Source organism: Ranitomeya imitator, chromosome 2 (genome assembly GCF_032444005.1).
Source record: "Ranitomeya imitator isolate aRanImi1 chromosome 2, aRanImi1.pri, whole genome shotgun sequence".
In the NCBI taxonomy this organism is placed as follows: Eukaryota; Metazoa; Chordata; class Amphibia; order Anura; family Dendrobatidae; genus Ranitomeya; species Ranitomeya imitator.
In genome coordinates this window covers 249,899,643-249,913,815 of record NC_091283.1, presented here as the reverse complement: position 1 = coordinate 249,913,815, position 14,173 = coordinate 249,899,643, and the positions used below count along the sequence as shown (strand labels likewise).

At 48.3% G+C, this 14,173-nt stretch overlaps 2 protein-coding genes across 3 annotated transcripts in view; one reads left to right on the top strand and one right to left on the bottom strand.

The window, feature by feature from the left end:
- Nucleotides 1-14,173, bottom strand: part of LOC138662926 (oocyte zinc finger protein XlCOF8.4-like) — an 866,299-nt gene that overhangs the window by 362,631 nt on the left and 489,495 nt on the right. The gene's annotated exons all lie outside the window — the stretch shown is intronic.
- Nucleotides 1-14,173, top strand: part of LOC138667352 (zinc finger protein 773-like) — a 101,388-nt gene that overhangs the window by 58,474 nt on the left and 28,741 nt on the right. For both annotated transcript variants that reach the window (XM_069755581.1, XM_069755582.1), the window contains exons 5-10: nt 1,198-1,292; nt 2,309-2,458; nt 2,588-2,767; nt 2,851-2,974; nt 3,054-3,151; nt 3,350-3,440. In XM_069755581.1, the coding sequence (XP_069611682.1) occupies nt 1,198-1,292; nt 2,309-2,458; nt 2,588-2,767; nt 2,851-2,974; nt 3,054-3,151; nt 3,350-3,440 (738 nt within the window). The remainder of the gene's footprint in view (nt 1-1,197; nt 1,293-2,308; nt 2,459-2,587; nt 2,768-2,850; nt 2,975-3,053; nt 3,152-3,349; nt 3,441-14,173) is intronic.

Below are 14,173 nucleotides of genomic sequence, written 5' to 3'. Positions count from 1 at the left end.
AGGCGCTACCAGGAGACAGGCCAGTACACCAGGAGACGTGAAGGAGGCCGTAAGAGGGCAACAACCCAGCAGCAGGACCGCTACCTCAGCCTTTGTGCAACGAGGAACAAGAGGAGCACTGCCAGAGCCCTGCAAAATTATTTCCAGGAGCCCACAAATGTACATGTATCTGCATAAATGGTTAGAAACCGACTCCATGAGGATGGTCTGTGTGCCCGACGTCCACAGATGGAGGTTGTGCTCTGAGCAACACCGTGCTTGGCATTTGCCACAGAACACCAGGATTGGCAAATTCGCCACTGGCGCCCTGTGCTCTTCACAGATGAAAGCAGGTTCACACTGAGCACATGTGACAGAGTCTGGAATCGCCGTTGAGAGTGATCTGCTACCTGCAACATCCTTCAGCATGACCGGTTTGGCAGTGGGTCAGTAATGGTGTGGGGTGGCATTTCTTTGGAGGGCCACACAGCCCTCCATGTTCTCACCAGAGGTAGCCTGACTGCCATTAGGTACCAAGATGAGATCCTCAGACCCCTTGTGGGACCATATACTGGTGCAGTTGGCCCTGAATTCCTCCTAATACAGAACAATGCCAGACCTCATGTGGCTGGAGTGTGTCAGCAGTTCCTGCACGATGAAGGTATTGAAGCTATGGACTGGCCCGCCAGTTCCTTAGACCTGAATCCGATTGAACACATCTGGGACATCATGTCTCGCAGCAATGTCCCGTTGCACCACAGACTGTTCAGGAGTTGGCGGATGCTTTAGTCTAGGTCTGGGAGGAGATACCTCAGGAGACCATCTACTGTCTCATTAGGAGCATGCCCAGGCATTGTAGGGAGGTCATACAGGTACGTGGAGGCCACACACACTACTGAGCATCATTTCCTTGTTTTAGGCATTTCCACTGAAGTTGGATCAGACTGTAATTTGATTTTCCACTTTGATTTTGAGAATCATTCCAAATCCAGGCCTCCATTGGTTAATAAATTGAATTCCATTCATGATTTTTGTGTGATTTTGTTGTCCTCACATTCAACTTTGTACAAAACAAAGTATTTAATGAGAATATATAATTAATTCAGATCTAGGATGTGTTATTTGAGTGTTCCCTATATTTTTTTGAGCAGTGTACATACAGCCTATAACTATCTGTATGTAAAGAATGAATTCACTCCCTGTATGTGTTTCCTCCAGATCTATCTAATAAGACAACACCTGAGAGATGTCCCCGTCCTCTTCTTCCACAAGACTGTAACCAAGAAGATCCCAATGCTCCTCAGGATAATCAGGTAGATGGAGAGAAGGTGTCAGGAGATGTCCCCTGTGTGCCCCATATATTAATAATGTCCCCTGTGTGCCCCCATATATTACTACTGGCCCCTATGTGCCCCCATATATTAGTACTGGTCCCTGTGTGCCCCCATATATTACTGGCCCCTGTGTGCCCCCATATATTACTACTGGCCCCTATGTGCCCCCATATATTAGTACTGGCCCCTATGTGTCCCCATATATTAGTACTGTCCCCTATGTGCCCCATATATTAGTAATGTCCCCTGTGTGCCCCCATATATTTGAATATTAGTAATGTCCCCTGTGTGCCCCAATATGTTAGTAATGTCCCCTGTGTGCCCCAATATATTAGTAATGTCACCTCTGTGCCCCCATATATTAGTAATGTCTAATGATGAGCAAGTATACTCGTTGCTCGGGTTTTCCCAAGGACGCTCGGGTGGTCTCCAAGTATTTATGACTGCTCAGAAATTTAGTTTTCCTTGCCGCAGCTGGATGATTTACGGCTACTAGCCAGCCTGAGTACATGTGGGAGTTGCATGGTTGCTAGGGAATCCCCACATGTAAACAAGCTGTCTAGTAGCCGCAAATCATCCAGCTACGGATAGGAAAACGAAATCTCTGAGCAGTCATAAATACTCGGAGACCACCCGAGCGTGTTCGGGAAAACCCAAGCAACGAGTATACTCGCTTATCACTGGTAATGTCCCCTATGTGCCCCCATATATTAGTACTCTCCCCTATGTGTCCCCATATATTAGTAATGTCCCCTATGTGCCCCCATGTATTAGTACTGTCCCCTATGTGCCCCAATATATCAGTACTCTCCCCTATGTGTCCCTATATATTAGTAAAGTCCCCTATGTGCCCCATATATTGGTAATGTCCACAATGTGCCGCCATATATTAGTAATGTCCCCTATGTGTCCCCATATATTAGTAATGTCACTTGTGTGCAACATATACTACACATGATTTTTATGATGTTACATCGGCTCATCTTCTCATTCAGGTCTCTACAATATCGGATCCTCTCAGTGAAGATCTTCTACAAAAGAAAATTGTCCTGATTTACCCATCAAAGATGGATATGGACAGAGACAAGATGGCGGAGAGGATATTACACCTCACCCTAGAGATCCTCTTCCGGCTTACTGGAGAGGTGAGAGATTCTGATGACGTCACATTACATCATTCTTATCTATGGGAATAACAGATGGACAGAACTGGAGAGGTGAGGACTCTGGAAATGTATGTAGTGAGATTTATTAATGTGTCTCTCCATTACCAGGATTACACAGTGGTGAAGAAGACCTCTAGTGATCGCTGTCAGGACCCTGTGTCTGAGGGATGGGGAAGACCCCTGAGCCCAATCACGGGGCCTCCACCTCACCACCTGATCCATGAGGATATCAATGACCAGAAGATCCTAGAACTCATCTTCAAGATGATTGAGCTGCTGACTGGAGAGGTGACACTGCTGGGAATGCTGGGACATTATACAGTAACACTATGAAGGGATTGGGGGGATGACGGTATCATTGCATGTGTCAGGTTCCTATAAGGTGTCAGGATGTCGCCGTCTATTTCTCCATGGAGGAGTGGGAGTATTTAGAAGGACACAGAGATCTGTACAAGAACGTCATAATGGAGGTTTCCCAGCCCCTCACATCTCCAGGTAATAGGACTAAATACACACGGCCTATAATTATCTGTATGTAAAGAATGAATTCACTCCCTGTATGTGTTTCCTCCAGATCTATCCAGTAAGAGGACAACACCAGAGAGATGTCCCCGTCCTCTTCTTCCACAGGACTGTAATCAAGAAGATCCCAATGCTCCTCAGGACCATCAGGTAGATGGAGAGAAGGTGTCAGGAGATCTCCCCTATGATGTGTAGACGCCGGTGAAGGTCTTGTGCTCAGTCTTGTTTTATCCACCAGTATTATATGTTTTATACTTGTGTAATGAGAACAGTGGAGATGTCAGGATTAGAGCTCATCACAGATGGGACTTCTCCATCTGTCGGTGACTTTTATAATATTTGTTTCAGGGTGAAGATCTGACCCATATTAATACTACAGAGACATATGTGAGGGGGGATGAGCGGTGTGAAGGGGAGATTCCCACATATGACTACCCAGGTGAGTAGTGACCACTAAATGCAGAGAAGTCACAGATTCTTCTCATCACCGGCTGTGGCCGCTTTATCGGTGGTGTAGTCCGGCCGTATTACCATGATCACCATTTTTCCTCTAGACCACAACATTCTCCTACACCCAAAACTGTTTAAATAACTTTGGTCATTGAAAGCCCTTTTTTATACAACTTAAAACCTGGTAGATCCACCTACCCCCTGGGTTTAGGAGACGCTGTTACCTGCCCAAATCTGTGAACTACAAAGCCAAATGACAGCGTACGTAGACAGAGGCGTAGCTAGAGCTTTTGCCGCCCGGGGCTGCTCCCGAGTTTGGAACACCACCCCCCCGCTCAATACACACAAAGTTTACCAGAAATAGTTTTCCTGTTTTGTAGAACTTAAACTGGGCCTAATGGTGTCACCCCCACATGCCAAACCTGTGACTTTTAATTAATTAATATCAGAGGGAACAAATGACCGCCATACACAACAGAATCCACTATACCAAGACCAATAATATCACATACAGGAAGAAACACCACCACACCATGACCAGACCATATAGTGACCGAATAATACTATATACAAGGGACAAATACCGCCTCACCATGACCAGATCACATATTACCACCACTTGGTGACCAAATAGCACATACAAGGGACAAATACCACAACACCATTTCCAGACCACATATTACCACCACATAGTGACTGAATACTACAATACTGATCAGTAATAAAAAAAAACACAATACTATCACCATAAGTGCCAGTATTTACAGGAGATCTGTACTTTGTATGCAGTGTCTGTGTAGAGGTAATACAGAGATCACTGGTGGTATTATACACAGGAGCTCTGTATATAATGTATAGGTAATACAGTGATCACTGGTGACATTGTACACAGGACCGCTGTATATAGTATATAGTGTATAGTGTCAGTGTATAGGTAACACTGACTCACCAGTGACGTCTCTAGGTGAAGTCCTTCATCTTTCATCCAGCACAGAACGCCATCATTTCTTCCAGCAAGCACTCGTTTCTGCAGGAAATAACACAGTTATCTCGAGCTCCGCTTGCAGAACACATTACTTAATTTTTAACAACTTCTACATTACACCACATGAAGAAAAAAAGGTGATATAGTGTCACTCTACACAGTAACAGGACCGATGTTATGTTTGCTAATGACAGGTGTTATGAAGGCAATCCAGAAACACAGTGTGCTTAGCGATCAGAGCGCACACAGTGATCTGACAAATACCCAAAAATACAGGAACGAGCTCTGAGACGTGGAAACTCTGTAGACTGCACACCTGATCCTATCCTAAACACAACTAAAAGCGGCTGTGGATTGCGCCTAACAACTACCTAGGCAACTCGGCACAGCCTAAGAAACTAGCTAGCCTGAAGATAGAAAAATAGGCCTGACTTGCCCCAGAGAAATTCCCCAAAGGAAAAGGCAGCCCCCCACATATAATGACTGTGAGTAAGATGAAAAGACAAAACGTAGGGATGAAATAGATTCAGCAAAGTGGGGCCCGATATTCTAGGACAGAGTGAAGACAGTAAAGCGAACTTTGCAGTCTACAAAAAACCCTAAAGGAAAACCACGCAAAGGGGGCAAAAAAAAAACCACCGTGCCGAACTAACGGCACGGCGGTACACCCTTTGCGTCTCAGAGCTTCCAGCAAAACAAAAGACAAGCTGGACAGAAAAAAAGAAACAAAAAAGCAAAAAGCACTTAGCTATACAGAGCAGCAGGTCACAGGAACAATCAGGAGAAGCTCAGATCCAACACTGAAACATTGACAAGGAGCAAGGATAGCAGCATCAGGCGGAGTTAAGTAATGAAGCAGTTAACGAGCTCACCAGAACACCTGAGGGAGGAAGCTCAGAAGCTGCAGTACCACTTGTGACCACAGGAGTGAATTCAGCCACAGAATTCACAACAGTACCCCCCCCCCCCCTTGAGGAGGGGTCACCGAACCCTCACCAGAGCCCCCAGGCCGACCAGGATGAGCCGCATGAAAGGCACGAACAAGATAGGAAGCATGAACATCAGAGGCAAAAACCCAGGAATTATCTTCCTGAGCATAACCCTTCCATTTAACCAGATACTGGAGTTTCCGTCTAGAAACACGAGAATCCAAAATCTTCTCCACAATATACTCCAATTCCCCCTCCACCAAAACCGGGGCAGGAGGCTCAACAGATGGAACCATAGGTGCCACGTATCTCCGCAACAACGACCTATGGAATACATTATGTATGGAAAAGGAGTCTGGGAGGGTCAAACGAAAAGACACAGGATTGAGAACCTCAGAAATCCTATACGGACCAATAAAACGAGGTTTAAATTTAGGAGAGGAAACCTTCATAGGAATATGACGAGAAGATAACCAAACCAGATCCCCAACACGAAGTCGGGGACCCACACGGCGTCTGCGATTAGCGAAAAGTTGAGCTTTCTCCTGGGACAAGATCAAATTGTCCACTACCTGAGTCCAGATCTGCTGCAACCTATCCACCACAGAATCCACACCAGGACAGTCCGAAGACTCAACCTGTCCTGAAGAGAAACGAGGATGGAACCCAGAATTGCAAAAAAATGGAGAAACCAAGGTAGCCGAGCTGGCCCGATTATTAAGGGCGAACTCAGCCAACGGCAAAAAGGACACCCAATCATCCTGGTCTGCAGAAACAAAACATCTCAGATATGTTTCCAAGGTCTGATTGGTTCGTTCGGTCTGGCCATTAGTCTGAGGATGGAAAGCCGAGGAAAAGGATAGGTCAATGCCCATCCTACCACAAAAGGCTCGCCAAAACCTTGAAACAAACTGGGAACCTCTGTCAGAAACAATATTCTCAGGAATGCCATGCAACCGAACCACATGCTGAAAGAACAAAGGTACCAAATCAGAGGATGAAGGCAATTTAGCCAAGGGCACCAGATGGACAATTTTAGAAAAGCGATCACAGACCACCCAAATGACTGACATCTTTTGAGAAACGGGAAGGTCAGAAATGAAATCCATCTAAATATGTGTCCAAGGCCTCTTTGGGACCGGCAAGGGCAAAAGCAACCCACTGGCACGAGAACAGCAGGGCTTAGCCCTAGCACAAATCCCACAGGACTGCACAAAAGTATGTACATCCCGTGACAGAGATGGCCACCAGAAGGATCTAGCCACTAACTCTCTGGTACCAAAGATTCCAGGATGACCAGCCAACACCGAACAATGAAGTTCAGAGATAAGTTTATTAGTCCACCTATCAGGGACGAACAGTTTCTCTGCTGGACAACGATCAGGTTTATTCGCCTGAAATTTTTGCAGCACCCGCCGCAAATCAGGGGAGATGGCAGACACAATGACTCCTTCCTTGAGGATACCCGCTGGCTCAGATAAACCTGGAGAGTCGGGCACAAAACTCCTAGACAGAGCATCCGCCTTCACATTTTTAGAGCCCGGAAGGTACGAAATCACAAAGTCGAAGCGGGCAAAAAATAACGACCAACGGGCCTGTCTAGGATTCAAGCGCTTGGCAGACTCGAGATAAGTCAAGTTCTTATGATCAGTCAATACCACCACGCGATGCTTAGCTCCTTCAAGCCAATGACGCCACTCCTCGAATGCCCACTTCATGGCCAGCAACTCTCGATTGCCCACATCATAATTACGCTCAGCGGGCGAAAACTTCCTGGAAAAGAAAGCACATGGTTTCATCACTGAGCAATCAGAACCTCTCTGTGACAAAACCGCCCCTGCTCCAATCTCAGAAGCATCAACCTCGACCTGGAACGGAAGAGAAACATCTGGCTGACACAACACAGGGGCAGAACAAAAACGACGCTTCAACTCCTGAAAAGCTTCCACAGCAGCAGAAGACCAATTAACCAAATCAGCACCCTTCTTGGTCAAATCGGTCAATGGTTTGGCAATGCTAGAAAAATTACAGATGAAGCGACGATAAAAATTAGCAAAGCCCAGGAACTTTTGCAGACTTTTCAGAGATGTCGGCTGAATCCAATCCTGGATGGCTTGGACCTTAACTGGATCCATCTCGATAGTAGAAGGGGTAAAGATGAACCCCAAAAATGAAACTTTCTGCACACCGAAGAGACACTTTGATCCCTTCACAAACAAAGAGTTAGCACGCAGGACCTGAAAAACCATTCTGACCTGCTTCACATGAGACTCCCAATCATCTGAGAAGATCAAAATGTCATCCAAGTAAACAATCAGGAATTTATCCAGATACTCACGGAAGATGTCATGCATAAAAGACTGAAACACAGATGGAGCATTGACAAGTCCGAACGGCATCACTAGATACTCAAAATGACCCTCGGGCGTATTGAATGCAGTTTTCCATTCATCTCCTTGCCTGATTCTCACCAGATTATACGCACCACGAAGATCTATCTTAGTGAACCAACTAGCCCCCTTAATCCGAGCAAACAAGTCAGATAACAATGGCAAGGGATACTGAAATTTAACAGTGATCTTATTAAGAAGGCGGTAATCAATACACGGTCTCAGCGAACCATCCTTCTTGGCTACAAAGAAGAACCCTGCTCCCAGTGGTGATGACGATGGGCGAATATGTCCCTTCTCCAGGGATTCCTTCACATAACTGCGCATAGCGGCGTGTTCGGGCACGGATAAATTAAATAATCGACCTTTAGGGAATTTACTACCAGGAATCAAATTGATAGCACAATCACAATCCCTATGCGGAGGTAGAGCATCGGACTTGGGCTCTTCAAATACATCCTGATAATCAGACAAGAACTCTGGGACCTCAGAAGGGGTGGATGACGAAATCGACAAAAATGGAACATCACCATGTACCCCCTGACAACCCCAGCTGGATACCGACATGGAATTCCAATCCAATACTGGATTATGGGTTTGTAGCCATGGCAACCCCAACACGACCACATCATGCAGATTATGCAACACCAGAAAGCGAATAACTTCCTGATGTGCAGGAGCCATGCACATGGTCAGCTGGGCCCAGTATTGAGGTTTATTCTTGGCCAAAGGTGTAGCATCAATTCCTCTCAATGGAATAGGACACCGCAAAGGCTCCAAGAAAAACCCACAACGTTTAGCATAATCCAAATCCATCAGATTCAGGGCAGCGCCCGAATCCACAAACGCCATGACAGAAAACGACGACAAAGAGCATATCAAGGTAATGGACAGAAGGAATTTGGACTGTACAGTACCAATGACGGCAGACCTAGCGGACCGCTTAGTGCGCTTAGGACAATCAGAAATAGCATGAGTGGAATCACCACAGTAGAAACACAGACCATTCAGACGTCTGTATTCCTGCCGTTCAACTCTGGTCATAGTCCTATCGCACTGCATAGGCTCAGGTTTAACCTCAGGCAGTACCGCCAAATGGTGCACAGATTTACGCTCGCGCAAGCGTCGACCGATCTGAATGGCCAAAGACAAAGACTCATTCAAACCAGCAGGCATAGGAAATCCCACCATGACATCCTTAAGAGCCTCAGAGAGACCCTTTCTGAACAAAGCTGCCAGCGCAGATTCATTCCACTGAGTGAGTACTGACCATTTCCTAAATTTCTGACAATATACTTCTATATCATCCTGACCCTGGCACAAAGCCAGCAAATTTTTCTCAGCCTGATCCACTGAATTAGGCTCATCGTACAGCAATCCGAGCGCCAGGAAAAACGCATCGACACTACTCAATGCAGGGTCTCCTGGTGCAAGAGAAAATGCCCAGTCTTGAGGGTCGCCGCGCAAAAAAGAAATAATAATCAAAACCTGTTGAATAGGATTACCAGAAGAATGAGGTTTCAAGGCCAGAAATAGCTTACAATTATTTTTGAAACTTAGAAACTTAGTTCTATCTCCAAAAAACAAATCAGGAATAGGAATTCTTGGTTCTAACATAGATTTCTGATCAATAGTATCATGAATTTTTTGTACATTTATAACGAGATTATCCATTGAAGAGCACAGACCCTGAATATCCATGTCCACACCTGAGTCCAGAATCACCCAAATGTCTAGGGGAAAAAAAAAAATGAACACAGAGCAGAAAAAAAAAAAAAAAAAAAAAATGATGTCAGAACTTTTTCTTTCCCTCTATTGAGAATCATTAGTTAGGCTCCTTGTACTGTTATGTTTGCTAATGACAGGTGTTATGAAGGCAATCCAGAAACACAGTGTGCTTAGCGATCAGAGCGCACACAGTGATCTGACAAATACCCAAAAATACAAGAACGAGCTCTGAGACGTGGAAACTCTGTAGACTGCACACCTGATCCTATCCTAAACACAACTAAAAGCGGCTGTGGATTGCGCCTAACAACTACCTAGGCAACTCGGCACAGCCTAAGAAACTAGCTAGCCTGAAGATAGAAAAATAGGCCTGACTTGCCCCAGAGAAATTCCCCAAAGGAAAAGGCAGCCCCCCACATATAATGACTGTGAGTAAGATGAAAAGACAAAACGTAGGGATGAAATAGATTCAGCAAAGTGGGGCCCGATATTCTAGGACAGAGCGAGGACAGTAAAGCGAACTTTGCAGTCTACAAAAAACCCTAAAGCAAAACCACGCAAAGGGGGCAAAAAAAAAACCACCGTGCCGAACTAACGGCACGGCGGTACACCCTTTGCGTCTCAGAGCTTCCAGCAAAACAAAAGACAAGCTGGACAGAAAAAAAGAAACAAAAAAGCAAAAAGCACTTAGCTATACAGAGCAGCAGGTCACAGGAACAATCAGGAGAAGCTCAGATCCAACACTGAAACATTGACAAGGAGCAAGGATAGCAGCATCAGGCGGAGTTAAGTAATGAAGCAGTTAACGAGCTCACCAGAACACCTGAGGGAGGAAGCTCAGAAGCTGCAGTACCACTTGTGACCACAGGAGTGAATTCAGCCACAGAATTCACAACAGACCGACCCCCATTTAAAACAGTGTCCTCAAAAAATAAAATAAATACATCACTGCAGTAATAATATCCCTTAATTAGCCCCTATGGTAATAATATTCCCCACCCTGGCCCCGTTTATCTCATTCCTGGCTCCAGCCATATGTTCTCGTATCCTGCCCTCATGAGTATCCATTCTACCCCATATGATCTCCCCATCCTGCCCCATCAGTCTCCATCGTATCCATCCTGCCCCATGATCCAATCCTGCCCCATGTCTTTCATTCTGCCCCGTGTCTCCAATCATGCCCCGTATCTACATTCTGCCCATGCCTCAAGTCCTGCCCCCAGTGTGTCCAGCAATCTGCCCCAGTGTGTCCAGCAATCAGCCCCAGTGTGTCCAGCAATCTGCCCCAGTGTGTCCAGCATATTACCCCCAGGTTGTCCAGCAATCTGCCCCAGTGTGTCCAGCATATTACCCCCAGTGTGTCCAGCAATCTGCCCCAGTATGTCCAGCAATCTGCCCCAGTGTGTCCAGCATTGCCCCAGTGTGTCCAGCATTGCCCCCAGTGTGTCCAGCATTGCCCCCAGTGTGTCCAGCATTGCCCCCAGTGTGTCCAGCGATCTGCCCCAGGGTCTACAGCATTGCCCCAGTGTGTCCAGCATTGCCCCCAGTGTGTCCAGCGATCTGCCCCAGTGTACACCATTGCCCCAGTGTGTCCAGCAATCTGCCCCAGGGTCTACAGCATTGCCCCAGTGTGTCCAGCATTGCCCCCAGTGTGTCCAGCAATCTGCCCCAGTGTCCAGCATTGCCCCAGTGTGTCCAGCAATCTGCCCCAGTGTCAAGCATTGCCCCAGTGTGTCCAGCATTGCCCCCAGTGTGTCCAGCATTGCCCCCAGTGTGTCCAGCATTGCCCCCAGTGTGTCCAGCATTGCCCCCAGTGTGTCCAGCATTGCCCCCAGTGTGTCCAGCGATCTGCCCCAGTGTCCACCATTGCCCCAGTGTGTCCAGCAATCTGCCCCAGGGTCTACAGCATTGCCCCAGTGTGTCCAGCATTGCCCCCAGTGTATCCAGCAATCTGCCCCAGTGTCCACCATTGCCCCAGTGTGTCCAGCAATCTGCCCTAGGGTCTACAGCATTGCCCCAGTGTGTCCAGCATTGCCCCCAGTGTGTCCAGCAATCTGCCCCAGTGTCCAGCATTGCCCCAGTGTGTCCAGCAATCTGCCCCAGTGTCAAGCATTGCCCCAGTGTGTCCAGAAATCTGCCCCAGGGTCTCCAGCATTGCCCCAGTGTGTCCAGCATTGCCTCAAGTGTGTCCAGCAATCTGCCCCCAGTGTGCCCAGCAATCTGCCCCAGGGTCTCCAGCATTGCCCCCAGTGTGTCCAGCATTGCCCCCAGTGTGTCCAGCATTGCCCCCAGTGTGTCCAGCATTGCCCCCAGTGTGTCCAGCAATCTGCCCCAGTGTCCAGCATTGCCCCAGCGTGTCCAGCAATCTGCCCCAGTGTCCAGCATTGCCCCAGTGTCCAGAAATCTGCCCCAGGGTCTCCACCATTGCCCCAGTCTGTCCAGAAATCTGCCCCAGTCTGTCCAGAAATCTGCCCCAGTCTGTCCAGAAATCTGCCCCAGTCTGTCCAGAAATCTACCCCAGTCTGTCCAGAAATCTGCCCCAGTCTGTCCAGAAATCTGCCCCAGGGTCTCCAGCATTGCACCCAGACAGACAGAGTCAGACAAAGAAAAAAAAAAGGAAAATCCTCACCTCTCCCGTTCCCAGCGCAGGTCCGGTGCACTCAACGTCTCTCCGGCTCTGCAACGCTCAGGACAGAGAGGCTGAGCGCGCAGTGATGACGTCATCGCACCCTCTGCCCTGAGACGTCGCAGTCAGAGGGCGCTGAAGACGCTGTAGCTACCGTGCAGCCGCAGGAACCAGGAGAGGTGAGTAATAGCGCTGGCACGGGGGGGGAGGCGCCCGAAGATTTAACCCCTTCCCGACCCATGACGCCACGTAAGCGTCATGAAAGTCGGTGCCAATCCGACCCATGACGCCTATGTGGCGTCATGGAAAGATCGCGTCCCTGCAGATCGGGTGAAAGGGTTAAATCCCATTTCACCCGATCTGCAGGGACAGGGGGAGTGGTGGTTTAGCCCAGGGGGGGTGGCTTCACCCCCTCGTGGCTACGATCGCTCTGATTGGCTGTTGAAAGTGAAACTGCCAATCAGAGCGATTTGTAATATTTCACCTATTATAACTGGTGAAATATTACAATCCAGCCATGGCCGATGCTGAAATATCATCGGCCATGGCTGGAAATACTAATGTGCCCCCACGCCACCCCACCGATCGCCCCCCCCAGCCCCCCGATCTGGCCGGTACACTGCTCCGGCTCCCCTCCGTCCAGTGCTCCGCTCCCCCCCCGTGCTCTTGTCCGCTCCCCCCGTGCTCCAATCACCCCCCCGTGCTCCAATCACCCCCCCTGCACTCCGATCCACCCCCCCGGTGCTCCGTTCCACCCCCCCGTGCTCCATTCCAGCCCCCCCGTGCTCCGTTCCACGCCCCCGTGCTCCGTTCCACCCCTCCCGCGCTCCGATTTCCCCCCCGTGCTCCGATCCCCCCCCCGTGGTCCCCCCCCCACCCCATCATACTTACCGATCCAGCCGGGGTCCCGTCCGTCTTCTCCCTGGGCGCCGCCATCTTCCAAAATGGCGGGCGCATGCGCAGTGCGCCCCCCGAATCTGCCGGCCGGCAGATTCGTTCCAAAGTGCATTTTGATCACTGAGAGATTATATCTCAGTGATCAAAATAAAAAAAATAATAAATGACCCCCCCCCCTTTGTCACCCCCATAGGTAGGGACAATAAAAAAATAAAGAAATTTTTTTTTTCCACTAATGTTAGAATAGGGTTAGGGGTAGGGTTAGGGGTAGGGTTAGGGGTAGGGTTAGGGGTAGGGTTAGGGGTAGGGGTAGGGTTAGGGGTAGGGTTAGGGTTAGGGGTAGGGTTAGGGCTAGGGTTACGGCTAGGGGTAGGGTTAGGGGTAGGGTTAGGGTTAGGGCTAGGGTTAGGGTTTCGGTATGTGCACACGTATTCTGGTCCTCTGCGGATTTTTCCGCTGTGGATTTGATAAATCCGCAGTGCTAAACCGCTGCGGATTTATGGCGGATTTACCGCGTTTTTTTCTGCGCATTTCACTGCGGTTTTACAACTGCGATTTTCTATTGGAGCAGTTGTAAAACCGCTGCGGAATCCGCACAAAGAAGTGACATGCTGCGGAATGTAAACCGCTGCGTTTCCGTGCAGTTTTTCCGCAGCATATGTACAGTGATTTTTGTTTCCCGTAGGTTTACATTGAACTGTAAACTCATGGGAAACTGCTGCGGATCCGCAGCGTTTTCCGCAGCGTGTGCACATACCTTTAGAATTAGGCTATGTGCACACTGTGCGGATTTGGCTGCGGATTGGCCGCTGCGGATTCGCAGCAGTGTTCCATCAGGTTTACAGTACCATGTAAACATATGAAAAACCAAATCCGCTGTGCCCATGGTGCGGAAAATACCGCGCGGAAACGCTGCGTTGTATTTTCCGCAGCATGTCAATTCTTTGTGCGGATTCCGCAGCGTTTTACACCTGTTCCTCAATAGGAATCCGCAGGTGAAATCCGCACAAAAAACACTGGAAATTCGCGGAAAATCCGCAGGTAAAACGCAGTGCCTTTTACCCGCGGATTTTTCAAAAATGGTGCGGAAATATCTCACACGAATCCGCAACGTGGGCACATAGCCTTAGGGTTAGGGTTGGAATTAGGGTTGTGGTTAGGGTTGTG